Below are 12,989 nucleotides of genomic sequence, written 5' to 3'. Positions count from 1 at the left end.
AAAGCTATTTCCCCACCCGTTCCCCACCCCATAGACTCAGCAGGGAAAAGAATCTGTGGGCATGTGTGCTGGTAGGGCAGGAGGGCGACGTGTGCATATACATATGTGCGTACATGTACAGGTTTATTTAAATGATCAGATCTACACTTTTGGAGGCTGCTGGAAGCATCTTATCAAAAGAAAACACATTTTAAGCAAGAGGTTAAAAAAGCTTTTCAGACCCAAAGGCCATTTAATACAGTAAATCCTACTTGGGTAGTTTAGCAAACATTTTTTTAAAACCCACATCCAACAGACTGGTTAGTATTGGATACACAGATTTGGTTTCAAAGCTGAAATGCCCCTGGCGTAACAGACCTTCTCATGAGATTCAGTTATTTTATATTATGCCATAAAAAATAGGGACACATATCTATCGACAATTTAAATATTAACTCAATAGGCTACTTGGTGATATAAATAGAAAAAAAAAAAAAAAACACAAGTGGTCACAGACTAGGATTGAGAAGACTATGACATCAGCCTATCCTGGGCTGCAAAAATGTTAAAATCTATCCTAGAATCTAAAACAGGAAAAAGAGTCAAATAATTCCACTCCATATAGACCCCATCTGGCCCAAACCATCCCCCAAGGAAAACACCCCCAACACATGAGGTTTACTAACCACCTGCTACAGATGTTACTATGTCACTAATTAACAATGATCACAGAAAATGTGTCATATCAGAGGTTTTGTTATACACAATGCATTAGTGGCTGCAGGAATCCTCCTGTGAGAGCTACAGTCAGAAGGCAAGCTGACAAACGTCCATGCCGCAGATCCAAGAAGAAACCCCAGCTAAGAGCCTCAAGCATTCCTTTGCACCTGAGCTCTCTCTGGCACACTCCCCGCTCTAGTTAGAGGGGCTGGGATGTGGGGGACAGTCCCAGCCAGGTGCTGCAGCCTCTTACTCCTGGGCCTCTTTGCGGGTCAGCTTGTAGATCTCAGTGGGTCCGTCCACATGGGTGATGGTGGTGGTGAGCTGGAGTTCTTCCCCACTGTGGACACCCAGATCACCTGAAAGAGGGTTTTGGTGTTAGATGTGTTCAGGGAAGAAGAAAGACAGGATGCACCTCAGTAACAACTGCCCTGACCCCAGCCCTCTTTCACATCCTGAGCTTATAGAGACAACCAGGGCACCCACGCGTAGGGCTAACTCCTAACCTTTTTCCTCAAGACTCTGCAGTAGTTTCACAGCATTCTTCTCCCAGAGAAGAGATATGAATGATGGATGAGTCAGCATAATGCTTATTATCATTTGTAGTAATTATTAACATTTAATGAGAACTTACTTTGTACCCGACGCTATTTGCAATGTTTTATATGTAATCGTATTTAATCCTCACGAGAACCAGCCCAGGTGAGCACTCTGATCATGGCAGCTTTACAGACGAGGAAACAGGGAGGGAAGTAAGGTAACTGCCCCAGGTAAAGGGGCAGACACATGACAGAGCCGGGAACTAGGCCAGGGAAGGAAAGTCTGACTCTAAGGTCTCTGCTGTGGGCTAAGCCAGCACCGCACGCCTCCCCAGTGATGGGGAGGGAGGCACGTACCCACTCCATGTGAGTAATTGACAAAGCAGCTACGCCACGTGAAGGGAAACAAGACCTGCCTATATTTACCAACAGATTGGGCAGGGAATACACGTAACACATTTAGAAACATTTAAGAGTTTTCTTCTCCAGGAAAAAAGTACCAGAAATGTGTTCTGAATTTTCTGCTGCCCCCAGGATTCCGTATACAACACCAGTGTTTTGGACTCATCATCAGTGACAGAGGTGTTCCTCTGCTAAAATGGAATAATGTAGTGTTTTCTCCACCAGCAAGAAAAAGTAAGTTTCTGTAAATTAAAGCGTTCTCCTACCTGCCAGGACACAAATTAAATGAATGTATAATTGGCAAAGGGAAAATGGAAAACATCAGGACCTAACTGTTTAAGGACTGTTGTCTGAGGGGCATACACGTGGATTTGGGTATTTACAGAAAGGGGTGCTGGTTATGTCTGTGATTTTTATATTTATACCATGTACGCACGATTTCATATTTTGGGGAACTAAAATGTTTCCTAAATCAAACCACAGAATTAAATAAATAAGTGCTGTTTTCAACTGGGACTGAAACTTAGAAGCGACTTTGGCCCTACACTTACAGCTAATGTCTTATCACTAGTCTAAGAATTGCTGAGCATCAGTGAATCTCATGGTCTCAGAACCCCAGGAGTCACCCCACACACTGGTCCCACAGGCTGCATGGCACCTTTCACATGTGCCATATGTATTAGTTTTTCATTGTAGACCCATTTCCCAGCAGCTGTGCAGATCAATCGGTCTTATTAAATGCTAGTCTGTGACTCTCTACCTAAGAGACCCTACTTTCAGCAGCAGTCCTAAGCTGTTGCAGAGGACTGCTAATGGTTATTTGGGGCTACTGAGGTAAGAGTCCAATCCACAGGACTAGGGGCAGAGCAAGTAATAAAGGGGGTATCAGCCCAGCCTCCGGCACATCCAGCTTCATCGTCCTTTGGGCAAGGGCACAGACCAGTTGGGTGCAAAGGCTGCAGACGCTTTACACAGGGTCCCCTGGGGTCATGCTGAACCGTGATTTGTACAACAAGTATATTTCCCCAGGTCACTAGCTTGCATTCTCACTACTGCAACTTCTAGCCCACTTCTCAGCCTACCATAATGCAGAGGCCTCAAATTTCTTGGTCAAAACTAGTTCTTGATTTGCATATCTGGGTGAGCCATCAGAACTTCAAAGCCACTGTCAGATCTGCATGTCTGTGAGTCATCAAACTTTCAAAGAGAGCCCCGCCCACCCCGGTAAATGCATTAGCATCTCCCAGTGTTTACCTAAAGAATCCCTTTCACCAAAGACTTAAAAATAGACACTAGAATGTAATTCTACCGAGGTTTTGAACCCAAGATGCTAATTCTTTAAGCTTAGAATGTGATTCTAATTAGCATGTCCTAAAAAATGTATATGATTCTACAGATCACTTGAGCCAAAATAACTTTGGCTTCTTTATTTTTTTTAAACTTTTTTTAAATGTTTATTTTTGAGAGAGAGAGAGAGAGAGAGAGAGAGTGTGAAAGGGGGAAGAACAGAGAGAGAGACACACACACACACACAGAATCTGAAGCAGGCTCCAGGCTCTGAGCTGTTAGCACAGAGCCCAACGCAGGGCTCGAACCCATGAACCCTGAGACCATGACCTGAGCCAAAGTCGGATGCTTAACCAGCAGAGCCACCCAGGCGCCCCTGGCTTCTTTATTTTAATGAGTACCCATGTTATAGTGTTTTATCATGTACCTGACACTGTTCTAAATACTAATGTATTTAATCCTCATACCAGACCTTTGACAGAAATACTGTCATCATTCTCATTCTACTGATGAAAACACTGAGGCACAGAGAGGTTAAGTAACTTGCCCAAGGGCCAGATTAGTAAATTATGTGGGATTCAAACCAGAAAAATAAGGCTCCAGAATCCAGGCTCTCAACCTTTAGGCTATGTTGATTCTTTTGTAAATATTCTAGTTTCCAACAGCCAAAGAGTCTGCCAGCAAAGTATGAGTCCACACGTAATGTGTTATGGTCATAAATATATACACGCAATAATCTGGATGAATTGTTCAGCATATTAATTTTACTTTTGCGTTTGATAAACAAGAATTTATAGTACACAATATCAGTGCACGGAGAGTTGTTATTTATGAGTATTTATCGTATGCGCTATTAGGGGCTCAGCATGCCCTGTATTTCTTTGTAAGACAGGAAGGAAGACACTGAGGCTCAAATAGGCGATTAGAGAAATTATTCTCTAATGTGGCCCAGTTTGCTCCTGGTAGAGCTGGGATGAGGACCCAGCCAGTGGGTCTCTGGCTAGAAAACTCTATGATTCACATGTGCTTTTATTGTACCCTGAAGGCTAACCCCGCCCCCCCTCCGCCTTAGGGAGTAAATGTGGGAATATGGCAGTAACATGGCAGGAGTGGGGATCCCTCCATTCCCTCCAAATTCCATCAACTCCTACTTCTGCCAAGGTCTTGCTCCATCTGTTATTCTCCTTCTTTCTTGGCTCCTGCTACTCAGTGCACAAACATGCTCGGAGTCTCTTTCCATCTAAGACAAAAAAAAAAAAAAAAAAAAAAAAAAAGCCTTTCCGAAAATGCAGTATGTTACATACTTAGTGGGGAGGGGAAGAATAAAAGGGAAAAAAATACATTAAGAAAGGTAAAGAAAAGAATTCTTCAGTTTGCAGTAAGTCTCTTTCCCTGGTTATGGTGTCAGCTCCTCTCAGATAATTAACAAGGAGATGAAGGCTTGTTTGTGTCTAGCCGTTGCAAAATGAGACCAGTCTCTGGCATTGGATTTAATCACCGAGGACTATCAACAGATCCATATTTGTGATATTGCACCCACAGGTATGTAGCTGCTTGCTACTGGATTCTAACTGGCTGGAATGCATCCTGGGGACACACAAAGCTATATAAACTGCACTATAACGTGACAACAAGAACCACAACTCCCTACGACTGGCTGCATTTTAATGCCCATCCCTTGCCTATCTGTGGCTACTTTAGTATAAAAGGAAGGAAAACTGCTAAGATAATTCCAAGATTATTTCACAGAATCTGGGAGACTACCAGTCTTAGAATATGAAAGGGGCTACTTAATTCTAGCCTCACGACCACCACTAAGGCAAATGAACACCCCATTACCCAGATCCAGAAGCCAGAAAGCTCCCATACCATGAGTTTATATTTCTTTAGGTCATACTCAGTACATACTGGAGCCAGGATTCCAAACGGCCTATGTCTACCTCCAAACCTTATGTTCTTTCTGTAACACTCTTGACTTCATTCTTTCTTGTGGAATTTTCTCTAGTCCCATACCTACTGACCTCCTATTCTTCAGAGCTAAGCTCAAAAGATAACTCTCTGTAATAAAGTCCAGGCTGGTTCATGGCAGAAGGAGAAAAACAATGAGGTGGTTTATAGCAAGCTTGGGATGAGCCATTCCCCACCCACCTCCAAAGTGCCTCCAGATACCAAGTTCTGGGCAATTGCAAGAGGGTGGACACAATAAAACCTAGAAGCTGTGAGTGAAATCTTAATGTTATAGGCTGAATTATACCCTCCCCAAATTTATGTGTTAAAGTCCTAATTCCCACCCACTACCTCAGAATGTGACTATATTTGGACATGGGGTCTTTAAAGAGGTAATTACATTAAAATGAGGTCATTGGGGTGGGCTCTAATCCAATATGACCTATGTCCTCATACGAAAAGGAGATGAGGATACACATACACACAGAGCGAAGGCTACATTAAGACGTAGAGAGAAGATGGCCATCTACAAGCCAAGGAAAGAAACTGCAGAAGAAATCAATCCTGGGGATACCTTGAACTTGGGACTTCTAGCCTTCAGAATTGTGAGAAAACAAATAAATCTCTATTGTTTAAGCCTCCTAGCCTGCAGTATTTGTAACAGCAGCCTTGCCAAACTGATACATTTAGGAAGCAGAAAGTTACTCCCCCAAAAGTAACTGAGGGAAACAGTGACTGAGGTACCTCCTATTATAGTGGAGTGATGGTAATTCTAAGCCCTGGAAAAAATGATCTACTTTGCCTGGGAAAGGAGAGATCAGGTCACTGGAGGGACAGCAACCTTGGGAGAGGCAGGAGACAGAAAGTGCCCAACTACAAATAACAGAGCAAGAGGTGCTAGGCTAATGATGGCTTGTGACCTGCTTGCGAACTTCATTAGAAAATGGGAAAAGGCTACTGAGACCCGCTTCCAAGTCTGAGCCCAGCCCTGGTGGTAAGACCATTTCCATCACTGCTCACAGACATCGAAAAGCCAGGCTAGCCATGGGTGGGTCATCTAACACGCAACCAAGGGGAAGGCCTCAATAAAAGGCAGCCACTGTCAGAGCCTCATGACTCAAACCAAACATTTACTGAGGCAACAAAAGCCAAAGCCACCTTTTCTGTGAAACAAGCAGCAGGAGACCTTAGAAGCCTCTGGCAGTAAAATTGACGCAGTGTGGTAGTGAGCTACCATGACATGGGACCTGGGGCTGCTGCTGTGGCTTCCAACAGAATGAGTGTGTCAGACAGAAGACATTTAGTGCGAATAGAAATAGAAAGGAACCGGTTGGCAATTAGAGTGTCTCCTGTTCCCTTCGTCATAGTCATCCAGTCAGGAATTCCGTTCCTCGGTTTTTTTCTAAAACCTTCTGACAAGAATTCTATAGACGAAAGAACACAAAAATCAAAGCTATTATTAAGAATTGTCTGACTTTAGGGGCGCCTGGGTGGCGCAGTCGGTTAAGCATCCGACTTCAGCCAGGTCACGATCTCGCGGTCCGTGAGTTCGAGCCCCGCGTCAGGCTCTGGGCTGATGGCTCGGAGCCTGGAGCCTGTTTCCGATTCTGTGTCTCCCTCTCTCTCTGACCCTCCCCCGTTCATGCTCTGTCTCTCTCTGTCCCAAAAATAAATAAAAAAAACGTTAAAAAAAAAAAAAAAAAAAAAAAAAAAGAATTGTCTGACTTTATAAGCAGCTCCAACTTTTTTTCCCACGTGAACTGATGTCTGAGAGGATTTGGACAGTTCGTCGTGTGTGCAGGACATCGATGCTGAACCCCTGGGAGATGCTGTCTTCATTCCAACCTAAGGTTAGCTGAGATCCATTCCTGCCTGGGAAGACATCCAGAATGATTCACAAATTGCTATTGGAAACAGGTAAAAAAGAACAACTTTAATGAAAAGGCAGCAGGAGCAGGGCAGAAAATGTGAATGGTCCTTGAAAGAGAGTTCTAAAATATCTCTGCTAAATTAAAAAAATTTACATATATGTTTGTATATGTGTATACATATATGTACACATACACATAAAATGTTTATATATAAACATATGTACATAGATACAGAGTCATATATATATGTATGTCTATAAAATTGATCCATGTAAACATGTTGGTACCAGCAGCTATGGTAACCCATAGCTTCACATCCTTGCAAAAAGATGGAACCCATAGCTTCAGATCCTTGCAGCACCAGTGAGCTGCTAAAAACATGAGGGCATTCTGGCCTGGAGATGTTCTGCCATATCCCGAGTTTCAGGAGGCAGTCAAGGAAGCCTGGTCTCTCAGACAAGGCTACCAGCTCTCCATGAAAGCAGGGACTCTGTCTTAGTCACTCCTTTGGGCTTCATGTCACTCCATCTTATCAAACCTGACACACTGCTAAGTACTGAAGCACTGAGTGGTTCATTTCTAAGGGTCGCTTCCTGATGCACACAATAAAAGAGAAAATATATATATAAGAAAACAAGCTCTTTGGAAGCTGACCCTTTCTAGAACTTGCCATCTGCTTTGTTTCTGTCAGTCTATTCCTTGACCAAAAGGGAGAAACAAAATCTATGCTCTCTGCTTTCATTTCCTCCCTACCCACTCCCTCCTGACACTTGGCATCTCTTTCCACGTCCAAACAAAACAACCCCTCTCAATGTTCTTTCTCTTTCCTTATCCCCTTTGGCTGCATCAGAAACTGCCTGCCAACTTCCTGGAAAGGAGCTTTTTCCAGAGGTCTCTCCAGGATCCGTCTCACGAAGGCAAAAAGCACCACAAACCTGGGATTCATTCTCCATAGCAAGAGAACTGAATTCTTGGCTCCAGACCTTAAAAGCAAGGTGGTGGGGGTGTGGGGGAGCCCAAGCCAACTTAAAAATAAAAACTTTCCACGAGAAAGGAAGAGGAGCAGGGGAAGGCTGGGGGAGGAGAAGGGATGTCATCCAGAGACCCAGAGAATTTTAAAATACAGAAGTTCATTTTCTAGGTTTCTGTGTGATATTCCAAACTAGCTCTTTCCAAGGAGCTTCAAAATTTTGGCAAATGCTCCATAGTTCCTAGGAGACATTGTGTGGTCTGGCAACAGATGAAGAGATGAAAAGTGAAAGAGGGTAGAGAAGGAAAATGATCAGAGAACCCAACATGGAAGACTCCCTTCCAAATGCACAAGGTCACAGTACCATGTGACCATGGGAAGGGAAGGGCACAACAAACTGCCAGGTGCTCATGGGCTGCTGTGAAGTCACAGCTGATCATGTCACCATCACAGAACTACTCAACTGTGTGACTTGTGTTTATGATCAGAACAGGGTCCCAAAAAAGTCTACCCAAGAAACTGCTTGAAGAATGTTTTTCGACATGGATTCTATCGGCATTTGAGGCAGGGTAATTCTCTAGTACAAGGGACTGTTTTGCTCGTTGAAGGATACTTAGTATCCCTAGAATCTGGCCACTAAATGCTAGTGGTATGTCCCAGTCGTAGTGACATCCAAAAAAAAAAAAAAAAAAAAAAAAATCAAAACAAAACCATGAATACTTCTGAACGCCAGTTGGCAAGGGATTTGGGGGATATGACCACCTGCTGAGAACTAGCTTTTGAACTTTTTGTGAAATTACAGGTCAAGCTGCCTTCAAACAAAAAAACTCTGATGGGGAACAGATCAAGTGCTATTCTCAACTGCAAGGTTTCAAGCCTCAGGGGGTGGCTGTTGTGCAGAGTAAGAAGTCCTAATGGGAGCTGCCTGACATCTGGCTTGCACATCAAGCCTCTGGCGGGCAGTCATCCTCCCACTGCAGGCTGGGCCATGGCTCTGGCCTCTCATGTACCTAAAAGTGCCGGGATGGGCAAATTCTCACCGGTGTTTGGAAACCCCTTACCTATGACAGAATCACCCTCTGGGCTGCCACCTTAGGACAGGAGGTGCTCTTCTGCTCCTTCTTTGCCAACGGGAAGGAAGAGAACCACAGAATTTTATGGTTCCAAAAGACTTTAAGAGATCACTTACAGTTGGGAGAATGGTAAGAGATCACTTACAGTTGGGAGAAATGGGGAGAGGTTAAGCAGTCTGCCACTCATAGCAAAAAACAACCATAATAGTTTACATAGAGCACCCTAGCACACAGTCAGAATTCAGTAACTATTGCCCATTAGTAGTATTATTCCAACTTCCCAGGAAGTCCAGCCACTGCTTTATGTGGTATTTCCCTGGAAGGGAGGAACTTCACCTACTGGGTTCCTGCTTAATATTCTCAAGTCACACACACGTCCATATGATTTCTGTCAAAGTCCAACAGGATGACCATGAAATGAAATCAAGATTCTTGTTCACAAGCCCAGAGTCCCTTCCTGCTGGTGTTATGAAGGTCCACTGTTTGAGAGGCCATGTGCCCCCATTTCCCACACTGAGTGTGACCAGCCAAGGAGGAGGGAGGAAGACTGGCCTGAAGGATGCTCTTGCACAGAAGCGGCAGGTATAGTACTGGAGGTGGATGGTGGTTGAGACTAGTCACTATTCCAACCCTCAGCACAGATGCCCTTCACTTCCCACATCATCTCCTCTCATGTCATCACCCCGTCCTTTTACCCCAACTCTCAAGATCATTGGCCCATCTGTGAAATATGAAAACTAATCTAGAACTCTTATTTCTGAAGCATTAATTCAATCAACACTTTCAAACCACCCTTAAGAACCTGTCCTTGGCTCTTAAGGAGTTAATATTCCAGCAGGAAAGGGAAGGCACAGGCAAACTCATCTATTACATTTATGCAGTGTCATATGAAATGTGTAATCATGTTCCCCCAGGCCTGTTCCTTAGAACACTAGTTCCAAACAAATACAGTGCCTGGAAAAAGGGGTCTGGGGCCAAACGGTTTAACAATTTGGAGGGGTATCTGGGTGGCTCAGTCGGTTAAATGTCCAAATCTTGATTTGGGCTCAGGTTGTGATCTCATGGTTCGTGAATTCAAGCCCCGCATTGGGCTCTGTGCTGACCAGTGTTAAGGCTGCTTGCGATCCTCTCTCTCCCTCTCTCTCTGCCCCTCCCCAGCTCATTCCCTCTCTCTCTTTCTCTATCAAAATAAATAAACTTTATAAAAAAGTAATCTGGGGAAACACTATTCCTCCTACCCATTTAAAATGACTTACAGTAAAAATTAATGTACTAAAGGCATTAAGATGTTTTATTTTTTTTTATTTATTTTTTTTTTCTGGGAGGATGTTTTAAATAAAAACCTCATTAATGCCGATTAAAAACCCAATGATTCTCAAATTGACTACTAAAACCTATCAACATCCTATGGCAACAATATTCTATTGAACACGGTTTGCTGATCTGCAACTGGAGTGATGAGGAATAGGTTTCAAGAAAAAGGAACCATTTTGAATGTGCCCAAAAGATGGGTAGGGTTTTATTAGGCCCAAATGGACATAGGATATGAATCCATTCATTCAACACACACATGGTAAGAACTTCTTATGAGCAAGACCCACCTGTGGTGCCATAGCACACATGCAGACCTTCAAGCCCTGATCTCTGCTCCAAGGCAGTGAAGGGCACTAGCTCTGATTTGAGAAAGAACACCTTATATTTGAGGAATAGCAAGTAAATGGCTAAGGTGAGGCAGGTGTGAAAAAGAGAAGGAAGAATAAGGGTGCAGCCAAACAGTGTAGGACTAAGTATTCAAAAAAAAAAAAAAAGGAGCTCTTAGATCAGGTGTCACTTAGCAGGGCACCTATTCCAAGTTAAGAGCATGGCCTAGGCAGTGACAGTCATTTCCCTCTGTTATGGCTGGCAGAGAAACCCCAGGCAAGCCCTTCCTTTCTCTGGGCCTCAGTTTCATCACTTACAAAATAACCGGACTGGCTAAGTTCCCTAAGGCTCCTGGTAGCACCAACTGCCCTTAAGAAGAAGGCCATGGACACAGGTAGGTAAATAGCTATTGGTCTGGATGCAGGTCAACAAACAGCCTTGCAGAAGAATGAGCAGGATTAAAAAATGAATCCAGCTCAATCTTCAAATCTCAGGACCTAGTTCCACTCTACATGATACCTTAAGATTTTGCCTCTCAAACTAGAAAAATGAATATGGCATAATCTCCAATAGTCAATTTTGCTCAAAAAAATTAAGGAAAGCAAATTTAAGTTTTATACTAAAACTGGCACATGTTTCAGGCTAGAATGCAGTATCCCTAATATTTAAAGATTAAGAAAGTAGAAGATGGGCACCTGGGTGGCTCAGTTGAGCATCCTACTTCAGCTCAGGTCATGATCTTGTGGTTCATGAGTTCAAGCCCATCATATAGGGCTCTCTGCTGTCAGTGCAGAGCCTGCTTCAGAGCCTTGGTCCCTCTCTCTCTGTCCCTCCCCTGCTTGTGCTCTCTCAAAAATAAATAAAACATTAAAAACAAAAAAAGAAGACGACTTAAAGAAATACCTGCCTTGTCCTGGCTTTTTATCTTATGGCTCTCCAGTCCCTGGGGGCACTCACTGACATTTGGAGGGAAAGTTTGCCTGGGGAACCCAGAGCCTTTGCTATGTGAGCCTTGTAGAGGCTGAAGCCTATATCCTGAATACAGCTGTTCTAAAGAAACTGAAACTCACCATTGGACTGGTCTTCCCCGTAGTTCTTATGGGATGGTGCATATAGGAACATCAGAGCAAAGACATACAGGTTCCACATTCCATAGATGCCTGTGAAAAAGGCACTGTTCACTTGGACTGTGACGCCGCCCCACTTCCAGTGGCCTTCAGTCACCTATGGAAAAAGGACAGTGACATGCAATTAGAACCAAGAAGAAACATAACACCAAGACAGGAGCCAACCAACACAAAAACCAAATGCCTTCTAACCTCCAGGAAAACTAAAGGGCCGTGTAAGACTCCTTTTAAAACCTAAATCGTACCAGTATGGATTTAGGTTCACTGAGGGCTTACTGTGTGTCAGGTACAAAGTCAGTAGTTCTCACATTGGCTGTATATCAGAATCACCCAGAGAGTATCTCTTCCTTGAACAGCAGTACATAGTTATCCTTAATTTAAAGAAATTGTGTTTGGGGGTGCCTGGGTGGCTTGGTCGGATAAGTGTCTGACTTTGGCTCAGGTCATGATCTCACGGTCCGTGAGTTCGAGCCCCGTGTCAGGCTCTGTGCTGACAGCTCAGAGCCTGGAGCCTGTTTCAGATTCTGTGCCTCCCTCTCTCTCTGTTCCTCCCCTGTTCATGCTCTGTCTCTCTCTGTCTCAAAAGTAAATAAACGTTAAAAAAAAAAATTAAAAAAAAAAAAAAAGAAATTGTGTTTGAGTCTCACACTTATCCATAACTATAACTCCTCTTCTGTCTGTCTTCCCAGCTAGATGTAACGCCCTGTAGGCAGAAACCATTTCTGATTTGTTTACTGCCATACCCTCGGTGCCTGACACATCACAGTGGCTCAATGAAGACAAGCTGATTAAAGAAGCAAGTGAGTGAGAGTGAGTTGCTTTCCTTAGTGGGGCAGAGTGGGGAAGCAGAGAGACACAGGCTTGGGGTCAGAGATGGGGTTCAACGCAGACTTCACCACGCATTCTCTGCTTAATGTAAGTGAAGTTAAGATGAAGACTCTGAACTTCAATGACCTTAAGGGCAATATAAAAACTTGCAGGGTTACTGAGGAGAATTAAGTAAACATATTCCTAGAAATGTCCTGACACACAGTAAACACAATAAATCTTAGGTCTTACATTGTCACTCTATGTAAGTCACTCATGAAGGTAATTATTAAGCTTTCATATGCTTTATAATTCTACAAGAATGTTTTGAGGCTGGTTTTGTCTATGTTAATGACTTGATAATTGTTTTGAGGGCTGTCTGATGACATATGGATTACACTGAGAACTGTCAACAGAACTGTCGACCCGAGTGACTAGACATTTGTGCCAGCTCTGAGATCAATGAAACGACTCTGACCACTTCTGCTTGCTACAGGAAATCTTAAATGGGAGTAAAAGAATACTGGACAAATGTTCCTGTGATAACTTAATGAGACTGCATTATGTAAACCATCTCTAGGAGACCCTTCTTGGAGCTAAAGTGTAAGATGGTAATCTATTCATTT

General features: G+C 43.4%; 1 protein-coding gene across 4 annotated transcripts in view; it reads right to left on the bottom strand.

Annotated features, from left to right (window-relative positions):
• Nucleotides 1-202: 202 nt before the first annotated feature.
• The window catches only part of WLS (Wnt ligand secretion mediator), a 100,540-nt gene continuing 87,753 nt past the window's right edge, over nucleotides 203-12,989 (bottom strand). For 3 of the 4 annotated variants that reach the window (XM_060626529.3, XM_060626530.3, XM_078451801.2), the window contains 2 exons: nucleotides 11,500-11,653; nucleotides 203-1,058 (listed from right to left, as the gene is read on the bottom strand). In XM_060626529.3, the coding sequence (XP_060482512.1) occupies nucleotides 949-1,058; nucleotides 11,500-11,653 (264 nt within the window). In that variant the 3' untranslated portion in view covers nucleotides 203-948. Of the gene's footprint in view, nucleotides 1,059-4,078; nucleotides 4,168-11,499; nucleotides 11,654-12,989 lie in introns of all 4 variants that reach the window. The other variant, XR_009608182.3, reaches the window with a different exon arrangement.

This window comes from Panthera onca, chromosome C1 (assembly GCF_046562875.1).
Source record: "Panthera onca isolate mPanOnc1 chromosome C1, mPanOnc1 haplotype 2, whole genome shotgun sequence".
Lineage (NCBI taxonomy): Eukaryota > Metazoa > Chordata > Mammalia > Carnivora > Felidae > Panthera > Panthera onca.
Note: the sequence above shows the minus strand (reverse complement) of the source record. Positions and strands in the feature narration are given on the sequence as shown.